This window comes from Berghia stephanieae, chromosome 3, assembly GCF_034508935.2.
Source record: "Berghia stephanieae isolate SIO BIC M18660-M18661 chromosome 3, UCSD_Bste_1.3, whole genome shotgun sequence".
Lineage (NCBI taxonomy): Eukaryota > Metazoa > Mollusca > Gastropoda > Nudibranchia > Aeolidiidae > Berghia > Berghia stephanieae.
Window position 1 is genome coordinate 65,373,740 of NC_088362.1, and position 12,500 is coordinate 65,386,239.

Below are 12,500 nucleotides of genomic sequence, written 5' to 3' on the forward strand. Positions count from 1 at the left end.
TCTTCAACTTCAAAACACAAAATTTCCCCAAACCGATTGATTTGACATTAGATTCCATTGTCGTCATCAATTTCATTCTGATTTCCAGAGTGATGCGGTGAGTTTTAAATATATCGGGAAGACTTTCAATCAATTTTGCTGCTGAAAACGAGAGTATGACTATTGGATAAAAACACCAATTCCAGCATCCCTATAATAATAAACTTCATGTTAGTAATTATCTTTATAATTAACCAATTATACCCCGACATGTGTAGACTATAAACATAGTAAAATAGGTCACACAGAAAAAATCCACCTTTAACCAGTTAACTGCTAAACGTTCGTTGACCAGCTTCAGATAAGCTAATTTTAGTAATTACTCATGATCACCGTCACGTGACAAGAAAATTACATTAAATCAAACCGACGTGGAGTTGTTTGTACACACAATGTATACGTCGCATCAAACCCATCGTTATCACAAACAATATTGAGTAATATAATTTTATGCCATAAGATTATCAAATCATGTTGTAGATTGAGAACTAGGGGTTATTATTATTATACTATTATTTTATTATTATTATTGTCATCATCATCTTCATCATCATCATCATCATCATCATCATCATCATCATCATCATCATCATCATCATCATCATCATCATCAGCATCATTATGAAACTCGCAACTACTACCTGGGGAGCCTCACCACAGGTGCTGAGAACGTCTGCTTTGGCACTGTGCTATAGTGTGGGAGAATACTGTGCCCCTGTTTGGATGAGGAGCCCACATGTAAATCGCATTGACATCCGATTAAGAGAATCAATGAGAATCATAACAGGATGCCTCAAGTCAACTCCAACTCAGTGGCTCCCAACACTGAGCGGCATTGCACCACCAAGTTTAAGACGACAAGATGCTAATCGAAGGATGCATGCAAGAATTGACGAAGCCACAGACAACATTCCCATAAAATCAATCGTAAAGGGGGCACCTTCAACAACTAGACTTAAATCGAGAAGACCTTTCCACCAAACAAAAATGGCAGACTTCAGTGTTGAGGAAAACTGGAGAGAAATGTGGAACAAGGAAACACCAAAAGGAGGAAACATCATTAAAGATCTAACCAAAAGAGTGCCTGCATTCAATAACGCCAGGAAATACTGATTTCCTCAAACCGCCTCTTAACTGGACTTGGCAGAACTGCATCGAATATGTGCAGATGGAAACTTGGAAACACTGAAACCTGCCAGAAATGCCAGGCAGCCCCAGAGACCAGCGATCACATCGTCCTCCACTGTCCAGTCACTAAACTTGAAGGTGGCGACGAAACCATCCTTAGGGCGGAGGAAGACTTAAGAAGCTGGGTTGACGAAATACATTTGGAGGTGTAGCCATACGCTACTACTACTATTATTATTATTATTATTATTATTATTATTATTATTATTATTATTATTATTATTATTATTATTATTATTATTATTATTATTATTATTATTATTAATACCACCACCACCACCATCATCACAATCATCATCATCATCATCATCATCATCATCATCATCATCATCATCATCATCATCATCATCATCATCATCATCATCATCATCACCAGCATTATCATCATCATCATCATCATCATCAATTCGCGTTTTGCAAACGTAGCATTTGATAGTGTTCGATAATAATCAATTGCCCGATTTTCCTTGGTTCTGACAGTGATCCTTAGTTGAGAAGGAAGCAGTCAAACGTATAGTTCAGGTTGTTGTTGTTTTTTTTTTTAGAGAGAGATGACATCTTTTCCTCGTAAATCATCATGTCCTTCCATAGTTGTTTAAAAAAAAATACATTGTACTTTGTAAACATTTTAGTACATCCTTCATGGCTGGGTTTCTTTGCTATGCCTGGATGGGACTTAGGTAATTCCAAAATAGGTATATTAATAACATTGTCCTCGGTTTTTATTTCAACTAATCCCCTTTGTCTGACTTTGTCTTTGATACTTTTAGCTTCATATCTACAACGATTCCCCCGAATCATCTTCCTTTTTACTGGCGTTGAACTGACCTACACGTCGACGTGTCGTCAGCGCCGTAACACCACTTAGAACAAAGACAAACTGCAAACGTATAATATTAGGACTCTAGTGTTTAGGTCAAAGGGTTCGGATTACGTCTTTGTCTCGCTAAATATCAATCGATCTTGTTTTCACTCTCGACTTTGTTAATACGATTTAGAGTCACTAAGTATCATGACTATTCACCAAAATTAAATGTCATTACAAGAGAAACCGCAATTGACCGAGAAAATCTCTGACAACGGGATGTTCAAGAACGCCCTTTTGCGTGTAGAAATGAAAATAATAAAGTGCCCTTTAACCAGATTACTGCCGTATCCTGGAAAAAAAAAACAACAAAAAAAAAAAAAAAAACAACAACTCGTATTTAACATTTGGCCAGAAAACTCGTCCTTCAAATATCGATTGATCTTGCAGTTCCAGGTTTGAGAGTTTTTGTCAAGATGAGGGACACTTAAATCGATCGATATTTAAAGGAAGAGTTTTCTGGCCAACTTTTTAAATACGAGTTTTTCCAGGGTACAGCAGTTAACTGGTAAGTAAAATATTTGTGGCGCAAGGGTTTTGACAATGGTATAAATTGCCTCTTTCTTCTTGTATTGATGCTATGTAGTTAGGTAAAATACCTCAGCCAGCCGGGTATAAAACCAACACTCAAAACTATGTGTAACCTTAAAACGATTTTAGTCTGGTTGATAGAATTTAGTGAGAAATAATCATTAAAATGGCTATTTAAAAACAATAACAAAGAGCTGGGTGACGTCACTTTCTTTCCATCTACATAGATTTCGCTCCGTCCTTATGTGCATGAAGTATTATTACGCCAAAAAAAAAAAAAAAGCAGGCAAACACTTGTCGTCTAAATCTATAGTCATTGGCCAATATGTCAAATTCATCCCAAATATTCCATACGATATTATATCCCTTGATTCATGAAGAACATAACAAACCTCAAATCATTTTCATAAAACATCTTCTTAATCAATGGGTTGCTTTAGATAGAACTTCACCTATATGAACTCAAGACTTAGTCAGTTTTTGCACAACATAGAAATCAATAATATGGATATTGTCGTCTGCAATGGGAAGTGACATTTCTTTCATTTCAACGATTTAACCCATCATGGGTAAGCTGAGTCTAACATAATAAAAAACCCAAAATACAAAAAAAAAAATAAACAAAAAAAAAAACAACAAAATAAAATAATGAAACAAAACAAAGCAAAACAAGAAAAATTACGAACAAGCAAAACAAAACAAAAACGACAACCGTCCGCCATGTACACGCGCAGCTTCCAATCACGGGGGGACGGTCAAAAAAATTCTCCACTGATCCTTGATCGATACCGGCCTTTCGAATGTAAAGCGAGTGCTTTACCAGAAGAGGCTATTGAAACTCCTCCCCCCTCCCTCCCAACTATCTTTTAACACTAAAGCCAAATAAAAACTTTTTGACAATTACACTTTAGTGTCAGGTTAATTCAAAATCGAACCCGGCCTCTGACGAGGTAAATCGTTTTGACCTTATGGGATGGTGAAATGAAATCAAAGGCACGGATGCAACGGGGGTGGTTTTAAACAATGAGGGAAATTTACATCTTATAGGCTAATGTGGTTTTTTTTTTCAGGGTCAGTATGTTTTAAAATGTAGGAAAATTTTGAAGGCTGGCTTCGGTAAGGGGTTTGGGTGGGTTGAGTGGGAAGAGAATGAGAGAGAGAGAGAGAGAGAGAGAGAGAGAGAGAGAGAGAGAGAGAGAGAGAGAGAGAGAGACAGACAGACAGACAGACAGAGAGAAAGAGAGAGAGAGAGAGAAAGAAAGAAAGAAAGAGAGAGAGAGAGAGAGAGAGAGAGAGAGAGAGAGAGAGAGAGAGAGAGAGAGAGAGAGAGAGAGAGAGAGAGAGAGATTACATTTGTTAAAATTTGACCTAATGGCTTCAGAGCTATTAGGTCCATGGAGCAGAAGTTTATCCAGGTTTCTATAGCGTGACACGGACAATATAAATTGACTGATTCCTTTTGGATAAGACGCTAGTCTATCGCAGAGTACTTTCCAACAGATCCAACAGACCCAGCTACCCAATCATTGCAAGGTGGAAAGGTGGGTCAGAAAAAAAATAGACTTTATCCGGGATCGATCTCGAACCTTTTTCGTATGAAGCGAGTGCTCTACCAACTGAGCTACTGGGACCCCTACAGATTAGCTACTATGTGACAAATTTGTCTCAAACCTGTACAATATCGGGGCAAACCCGATGCTTCAAAGTCCATCTTAAGCTTAACTTATATTTAAAAAACAAAACAAACAAAAAAACATGAGCTTTTATATAACGCAATCTCCACTAAACGTGCTCAAAGCGCTTAACAAGGGGTCCCTGACCAACACAGTAACGTGTTACATGTAGAACGAGACATGACGCCTGTTAGGCGATATTACATTTTTTCCCCGACAGAGACAACGCTGATAACGGCCATTTTACACCTCAGTACGATGAGAGAATGTGAGTAAAGAGCCTTTTCCAAGGACTCAACAATGCGCTGAGCGAGGCTCGAACCCAGGACCTTCCGATCAGAAAGCGAGTGTCATACCACAAGACCACATAGCCGCACATAATTTGGGTTAAGACTAGACCTACATGCACATAATAATATTATTTGAGCGTCTGGTGACCGGGCGCGATTATGGGCTTGATTTAATTAACATTGCTGTAATCTGTGTTGATTTGAGAGTATTTCCATTACAACTTTGAGCCCATAACAATTGACTTAACAAACCTGCAAATTAGTACACGCCGAGTCAGATGGATGTTTGCGTCGAAAAGATTGAGCTTTTTTTCCAGAATCACTTTAAAAAACAACAAAAAAAACAAACAAACAACCCCCCCCCCCCCCCCCCGAAAAAACAAAAACAAAAAAAAACCAACAAAAAAACCAAAAAAAACAAAACAAAATAAAACAAAACAAAACAAAAGAAAAAAAAAGAAAAAAAGAGAAAAACAAAACAAATCAATCAAGAGAAAAAACAACAAAACAACAGCCGATCTCTCTCCCCCCCCCCCCCCCCCCCAAAAAAAAAAGAAAAGAAAATATATCCAAAATACTTTCTGTTTTTTTTTTTTTTAAACAAATTTGTTTGGGCTTTTAACTCAATTTTCTTTATCAAGTTTATTCCAGCATAAAACCAGATTGTAAAGGTATGACACAAATGGGAGAAATTATGGCTTGAAATAAATTCAGTGTCGTCGTTAAAGGGTTAATCAACGCCACATGAGACGAATAGAAAAAGACAGTGGACAAAAATTATCGAACGAAAGTCACCTGTAATTGGAGAACTCTGCCTTGAAGCTGTTCTGGTTCCACCGAGAACAAAAACCGCTCCTTGTATACGGGGTCTGTTGTGTTCTTGATGGTCTGTGGGGTGACAGAGGTTGAGAAAAAGATTACATTATTATCATTGGAACGGACGAAACGTTTCTTAAGAAATCATCATTATCATTATCATCATCATCACTTCATCACTTTCATAGATACTTAATTGTCAACATCTCTCTCTCTCTCTCTCTCTCTCTCTCTCTCTCTCTCTCTCTCTCTCTCTCTCTTTCTCGACCCCAGATATAGATCCAAGTGATTGTGAGCATTGCGTTTGTTTGTATCGTTCATATGAAAAAAATGTTCCCCAATAGCCCTGTAAGTATTAGAGCAAAAAATCGTCCCACTACCAAAGAGACTGGTATAGGCCAAGATTCACTCAACAATTTTTCACTCTCAACCAGAAGAGATTTGGTCGCTGATTCTGTTAGATCTGACGGAAAATACTTTTGTATAGAAGAAACGAAGTTGACGTCACCCAGCTCTTTGTTATTGTTCTTATTCACCCTTTTGGTGATTAGATCTCGCTAAATTTTATCAACCAGCCTTAAAACGTCCAAGGTAACACATACTTTTGTGGGATGGTACGTTATATCCGACTGGCGAATGTTGTGAGTATTTAAACTAAACGTATGGCATTTGTAGTGACTGAAACTGACAGAAATCAGACGATCAAAATGCTTAACTCAGGATCATTAGTTTGTATTCTTTCAAGATAAAACAACACATCATTGTTTTGAACTTTTGGTGAGCTAAGTCACCCGATCTCTATCCCACAGAGCAGTGTCTTCCAGCTTGTTCACCCTACTCCACACGATACACTAAAATTGCATCGATGTCAAAAGTAAAATAAAAATACATCGCGGGGTAATAAAATGACATCAAAAATCCACTTGTGGTGTAGCCATTAGTTAATAAGTAAAGATACTGTTGTAGAGTGACATCATTGTTTTATGCTGGTTGTACATCCCCTGCCCACCCCATCAACGAAGGCCATCATGATGATGCTGGATGGACAGTGGTGGGGTGGGGGGGGGGGGGGGTCAGAAAAAAATCTCGACTACACCCGGGATCGTCCGTTGACTGTGAAGCGAGTGCAAAGTACTTTTCGACACACGTAGCTACCCAATCCCTGATGGGTGGACGGAGGGAAGGTGGGGGGGGGGGGGGGGGGGGGGGGGGTGGAGTCAGAAAAAAATTTAGACTTTATCCGGGATCGATCTCGAACCTTTTTCGTATGAAGCGAGTGCTCTACCAACTGAGCTACTTTAAACAATTTGAAACACCCTGGGTTTGACAATATTATACCCGGTTGATAAGCATTGCTATTGAGCATTTCTATAGATAGTGTGCGCTTGGCTAAGAAGCTCACAACATTGCCATCCGGAAGTATAACAGACCAACACACAAAACTATGTATAACCTTAAGCGTTAACAGTCTGGTTAATACAGTTCAGTGAGGTTTCCTCATAAACGTGGATGGCAAAAAACAATAACTAAGACCTGAGTGACGCCATCTTCATTCTTTCTATATATGTTGCTCTGGACCGCGTCACAACAAAACCTGTTTTGTCTTATATTTCGCGTTTAGCTACTGTACCCGTTGGGTACATTAAGTGGATATTTCTTTATTTAGATAGTTCGATGTTGACGTCACTCGGCTCTTTGTTGTTGTTTTTTTGCCATCCGCGTTTATGAGTAATTCTCACTAAAACGTATTAATCTGACTATAAAAGCTTAAGGTTACACATAGTTTTGTGTGTTGGTTCGTTATACTTCCGGATGGCAATGTTTTGAGCTTCTCAGTCAAGCGCATACTTTCTATAGATAGTTCGAAGTTGACGTCACTCAGGTCTTTGTTATTGTTTTTTGCCATCAGCATTTATGAGTAATGCTCACTAAACTGTATTAACCAGACTATAAACGATCATGGTTACACACAGTTTTGTGTGTTGGCCAGTTATACTTCCGGATGGCAATGTTTTGAGCTTCTCAGCCAAGCGCATACTTTCTATAGATAGTTCGAAGATGACGTCACTCAGGTCTTTGTTATTGTTTTTTGCCATCCGCATTTATAAGTAATTCTCACTAAACTGTATTAATCTGACTATAAATGATCATGTTTACACAGTTTTGTGTGTTGGTCCGTTATACTTCCGGATGGCAATGTTTTGAGCTTCTAAGCCAAGCGCATACTTTCTATAGATGCTCAGGTTTAAAAAATTGTTCACTGGCCCTAACACGATTTTTTCGAGGACAAAGAGTTGTTTGACACCTGGGGACCTCCTATGTTATAGATAGTATGCGCTTGGCTAAGAAGCTCAAAACATTGCCATCTGGAAGTATAGATAGTATGCAGATGACGTCACTCAGGCCTTTGTTATTGTTTTTGCCATCCGCGTTTGTGAGTTGTTCTCACTAAACTGTATTAACAAGACTATAAAAGTTCATGGTTACACAGAGTTTGTGTGTTGGTCCCTTATACTTCCGGATGGCAATGTTGAAACTCCTTGGCCAAGCACATACTATCTATAACGGATCAACACACAAAACTATGTGTATCCATGAAAGTTTATAGTCGGGTTAAAACAGTTCAGTGAGCATTACTCAGAAACGCGGATGGCAAAAAAAAAAAAATACATTAACAAAGACCTGAGTGACGTCATCTTCGAACTATCTATAGATAGAATGCGCTTGGCCAAGGAGTTCACAACATTGCCATCCGGAAGTATAACGGACCAACACACAAACTCTGTGTAACCATGAACTTTTATAGTCTGGTTAATACAGTTTAGTGAGAACAACTCACAAACGCGGATTGCAAAACCAATAACAAAGGCCTGAGTGACGTCATCTGCATACTATCTATATTATCTTCTTCTCAAATCAAAGTGACAGACTGAGTCAAACTGGTATAGTGTCTTAGTGAAACGGATGTCAAAATGTGGGTTTTAAGTTAAAATAACCAGAAATAAAATTTTGGGTTTATAATTAACCTTATGAAACACACAAGCTTAACCCAAATTCCCTATTTTTGTCTATGAATTCTATTATTTTCAGCATCAATATCACCATAACTTAATAACATATGGACAACGTATTTAACTGAAAAGTCTTTCCTAAGGGTTTAAGATTGGTCGCTATACAAGCGGATTGAACTTGGGACTTGAATATCAAGGCCAACACGAGGTGGTTGCATGGCCACTTCATCATAGAGACATATAAAAGGAAAATGTACCTGGCGGTGTATAGATAGTATGCAGATGACGTCACTCAGGCCTTTGTTATGGTTTTTGCCATCCGCGTTTGTGAGTTGTTCTCACTAAACTGTATTAACCAGATTATAAAAGTTCATGGTTACACAGAGTTTGTGTGTTGGTCCGTTATACTTCCGGATGGCAATGTTGTGAACTCCTTGGCCAAGCGCATTCTATCTATAACCGGACTTATTGTATTTATTAATCACACAAGAAGGGAACTTCAAATGGAATGTAAAATGAGATCCCAGGGTACAATTGATTGATTTTTGATTCGCGAATGCATCTTTGGCGTATGGATATCTGGGTAATGAAACATAATATATCACTTGATTATGTTATGAACATACGAGGGGGTGGGATAGCCTGTGAGTGTGTGTGTATGTGTGTGTGAGGGAGAAGGAAAGATATATATATATATATATATATATATATATATATATATATATATATATATATATATAGAGAGAGAGAGAGAGAGAGAGAGAGAGAGAGCTTTAGTTAGACAGATGGATGGACAGATAGATATATTGATAGATAGATGGATGGATAGATAGATATATTGATAGATAGATTGATGGATAGATAGATAGATAGATAGATAGATAGATAGATAGATAGATAGATAGATAGAGAGAGAGATAGGGAGATAAAAGTGTGTTTAAGTACGAGTTTGTGCTTGTGTTTGCGTGCTCGTGTATTTATCAAGGTGTTTATTTGTGCGTACCTGAAAAGGTCTCTCTCTCTCTCTCTCTCTCTCTCTCTCTCTCTCTCTCTCACTCACTCACACACACACACACACACACACACACACCCTCCTCACTCACACACATCTCTTCCCCTCTCTGTCTAAATGTATGTAAGTTCATAGTATGGTATCTGATTGTACTTATTTAAATAATATTATGTGTTTGTTATTCGTTTGTTTTAAATAGCATGTCTTTGGGCCACTGAAACATTTTCTGCCTCTGTATTTGACCTTTCTTCCCTCTAATTCTATATTCCAGGCAGTAGTAATATGGGATGTACTTACAAAAGAGTGACTCTTTCGTTAGTATTTTCACGATCACAGGCTTCAGGCAGCCCCTACCGTTTTCTAATATGTGACGTGTACATATTTGTAGGTCTGATAACCAATTTGAATATGGGCTCATTATCTTATTGGAAATCTCCACACAAAAAAATGACGAAAAAATAATCCATTACAACAATGTTAAACTTGGCCCATAATTGCGTTAGGATGTCAGACCTGTATATAATATAATATGTACACGTCGGTAATAATTCTTTGATTATTTTGCCATTATTATAAAATGTGTATGGGGATGTGACTTTCAAAAACTTCTAAGTCTCATTTTTATCATTTAGAGAAAACTGATATTTTTTTCTCTCTTATGCAATGAGAATAGAAGATGTTTGTCTTGTTTGCCTTATGGAAACATAACCTGAGTTTCGAAAATTCAAATAATCTCTGGTGGTTTTAAGATGTCCAATAGATCCATTGAGGGTGTTAACTCATTTTCTAACTGGATGTGACATGGTAGATTTTGAAGGTCCCTCACTCATGCAATAACCCGAAGTAAAAAATATGACGATACATTACGGATGTTTATATATATATATATATATATATATATATATATATATATATATATATATATATATATATATATATATATATATATATATGCCGACTGATGAAATGGAGAACATGAAAACGACTGTTTCGGCTAAAAATACGTGAGTGAATTTATATATATATATATGTGTGTGTGTGTGTGTGTTATTTGTTTGCATCTGTATAATACATATGTGTTGTGTGTGTGTAATCTTTATATCGTCCAACACAGTAGTTGTGGTTGTCGGTAATGTCACCAGTCCCCAAGGGAACAAGACAAAATTAATAATTAAACGTTCTAGGACATAATCATGTTTTACAACGTGAATAGCTCGATACACCAACTACACGATTGCTACCACTTTGTATAAAATTGATAACACCTTCTCACATTTTAGCAAGAAACCATAATCATGTTTTACAGTTTTGGTGGCTTGATACACGAACAAAACGAATTTCCAAATTTGGTCAGAAAACCTAATTGGAGCTCACCATTTCAAAACAATATTGCATTGGGATGCTTTACTAACAGAAGGAAAAAATGCGATGTACTGAAACATCTGATTGAGAGCAATGAATAACATGGTTTCTAAAAATGACACCCCCCCCCCAAAAAAAAAAAAACCAAAAAAAAAACAAAAAAAAAAAAAACAAAAAAAAAAAAAACAAAACAAAACAAAACAAAAAAAAAACCAAAAAAAAAAACAAAAAAAAAAAAAACAAAACAACTAAACTTTTACATGTCTCATTATTTTGATTTAAACCAGTTTTTAACACCAGGACCAATCTGGCATAATACGGTTTTGAATTCAACTCAAGTCAAATATCACTGATAATATATTGATCTTCCAGTATTTAAATAACCGCACATAATACTGATTTTAGTTGTTGGGTCACATGTTAATACAAACGAAATGTATGATCTATGAGTTGAAAAGGCAGAAATACCGGCCCACATAGTTTCTGTCAAACACCCACATACGATTCTATAACTACCATTACTCTAAAATCGATCGGATTAAACACTGTCATTGTCTCCTTATAATGACATGCAATTTCAACAATATTATATTCTGTGTCTGACAGCGTCTGGTTACTGAGGGTTTCGTAATATATCACACACTAAAGCTTTGTCAATAATAAAACAAAACAAACTTGAATGGTATTGTGCAAGGACTGAGGAATGACAATAGTTTGAATTTGAAACCCATCGCTTCAGGTTCTACAAGTTTTAAATGGGAATGTTGGAAGAACTATGAGACATGACAACTTTATGTTTTATTGACGGAAATAGATATAGATTCTACGAGACTCTGCTGTGTTTTTGACGACAATATAGTTTCTATGAGACTTAGGTCATTTTATGTTATATTGACACCAATAAATATAGTTTAGATGAGACTTTGCTTACATTTAGATATCTATATGTTTTATTGACGTAAATAGATATAGTTTCTACGAGACTGCTGTGTTTTTGACGGCAATAAATATAGTTTCTATGAGACTTAGCTTACATTTATTGTTTAATTGACAACAATAATTATAGTTTGTATGAGACTTTGGTTACATGTATATTATGTTTTATTGACGGCAATAAAAATAGTTTCTATGAGTCTTTGGTTATGTTTAAATGTTTTATAGACGACAATAAATATAGTTTCTATGAGACTTTGGTGTGTTATTGACGGCAATAAATATAGTTTCTATGAGACTTTGGTGTGTTATTGACGGTCATAAATATAGTTTCTATGAAATTTAGGTTACATTCATATGTTTTATAGACGGCAATACATATCGTTTCTATGAGACATAGGTTACATTTATATGTTGTATTAATAAATAATAAATTATAAACAATAAATATAGAGACATATAGTGACAAAAATATTCTTGTACATTAGAAAATCAGTTTTGTCATCTAGCTCAGTCCGACATAACAACAGTTTAGAAGATAGGTTAAATTTGAATTTGGAATTATGATTTTTGAACTTTTTCCCGGTTCCCATTATTTTAAACGGATATTTACAAATACTCGATATTTTATGAATAAGACACAGGCACCCAATCACAGCTGTATTTTCAGAAATATCCTTACTTACGGTCAAAAAGCCAGGGCTAGAATTTTTCGACTAATGTCACCATCTGGCTATTGACAACACTTCACAAGGCTTAGTTCTGTTATAAGACGAGCAC

General features: G+C 36.4%; 1 protein-coding gene across 1 annotated transcript in view; it reads right to left on the reverse strand.

Moving 5' to 3' along the window:
* Positions 1–12,500, reverse strand: part of LOC144968218 (synaptotagmin-12-like) — a 116,889-nt gene that overhangs the window by 13,455 nt on the left and 90,934 nt on the right. Inside the window, exon 6 of the mRNA XM_078906350.1 lies at positions 5,382–5,474. Within this exon, the coding sequence (XP_078762476.1) occupies positions 5,382–5,474 (93 nt within the window). The remainder of the gene's footprint in view (positions 1–5,381; positions 5,475–12,500) is intronic.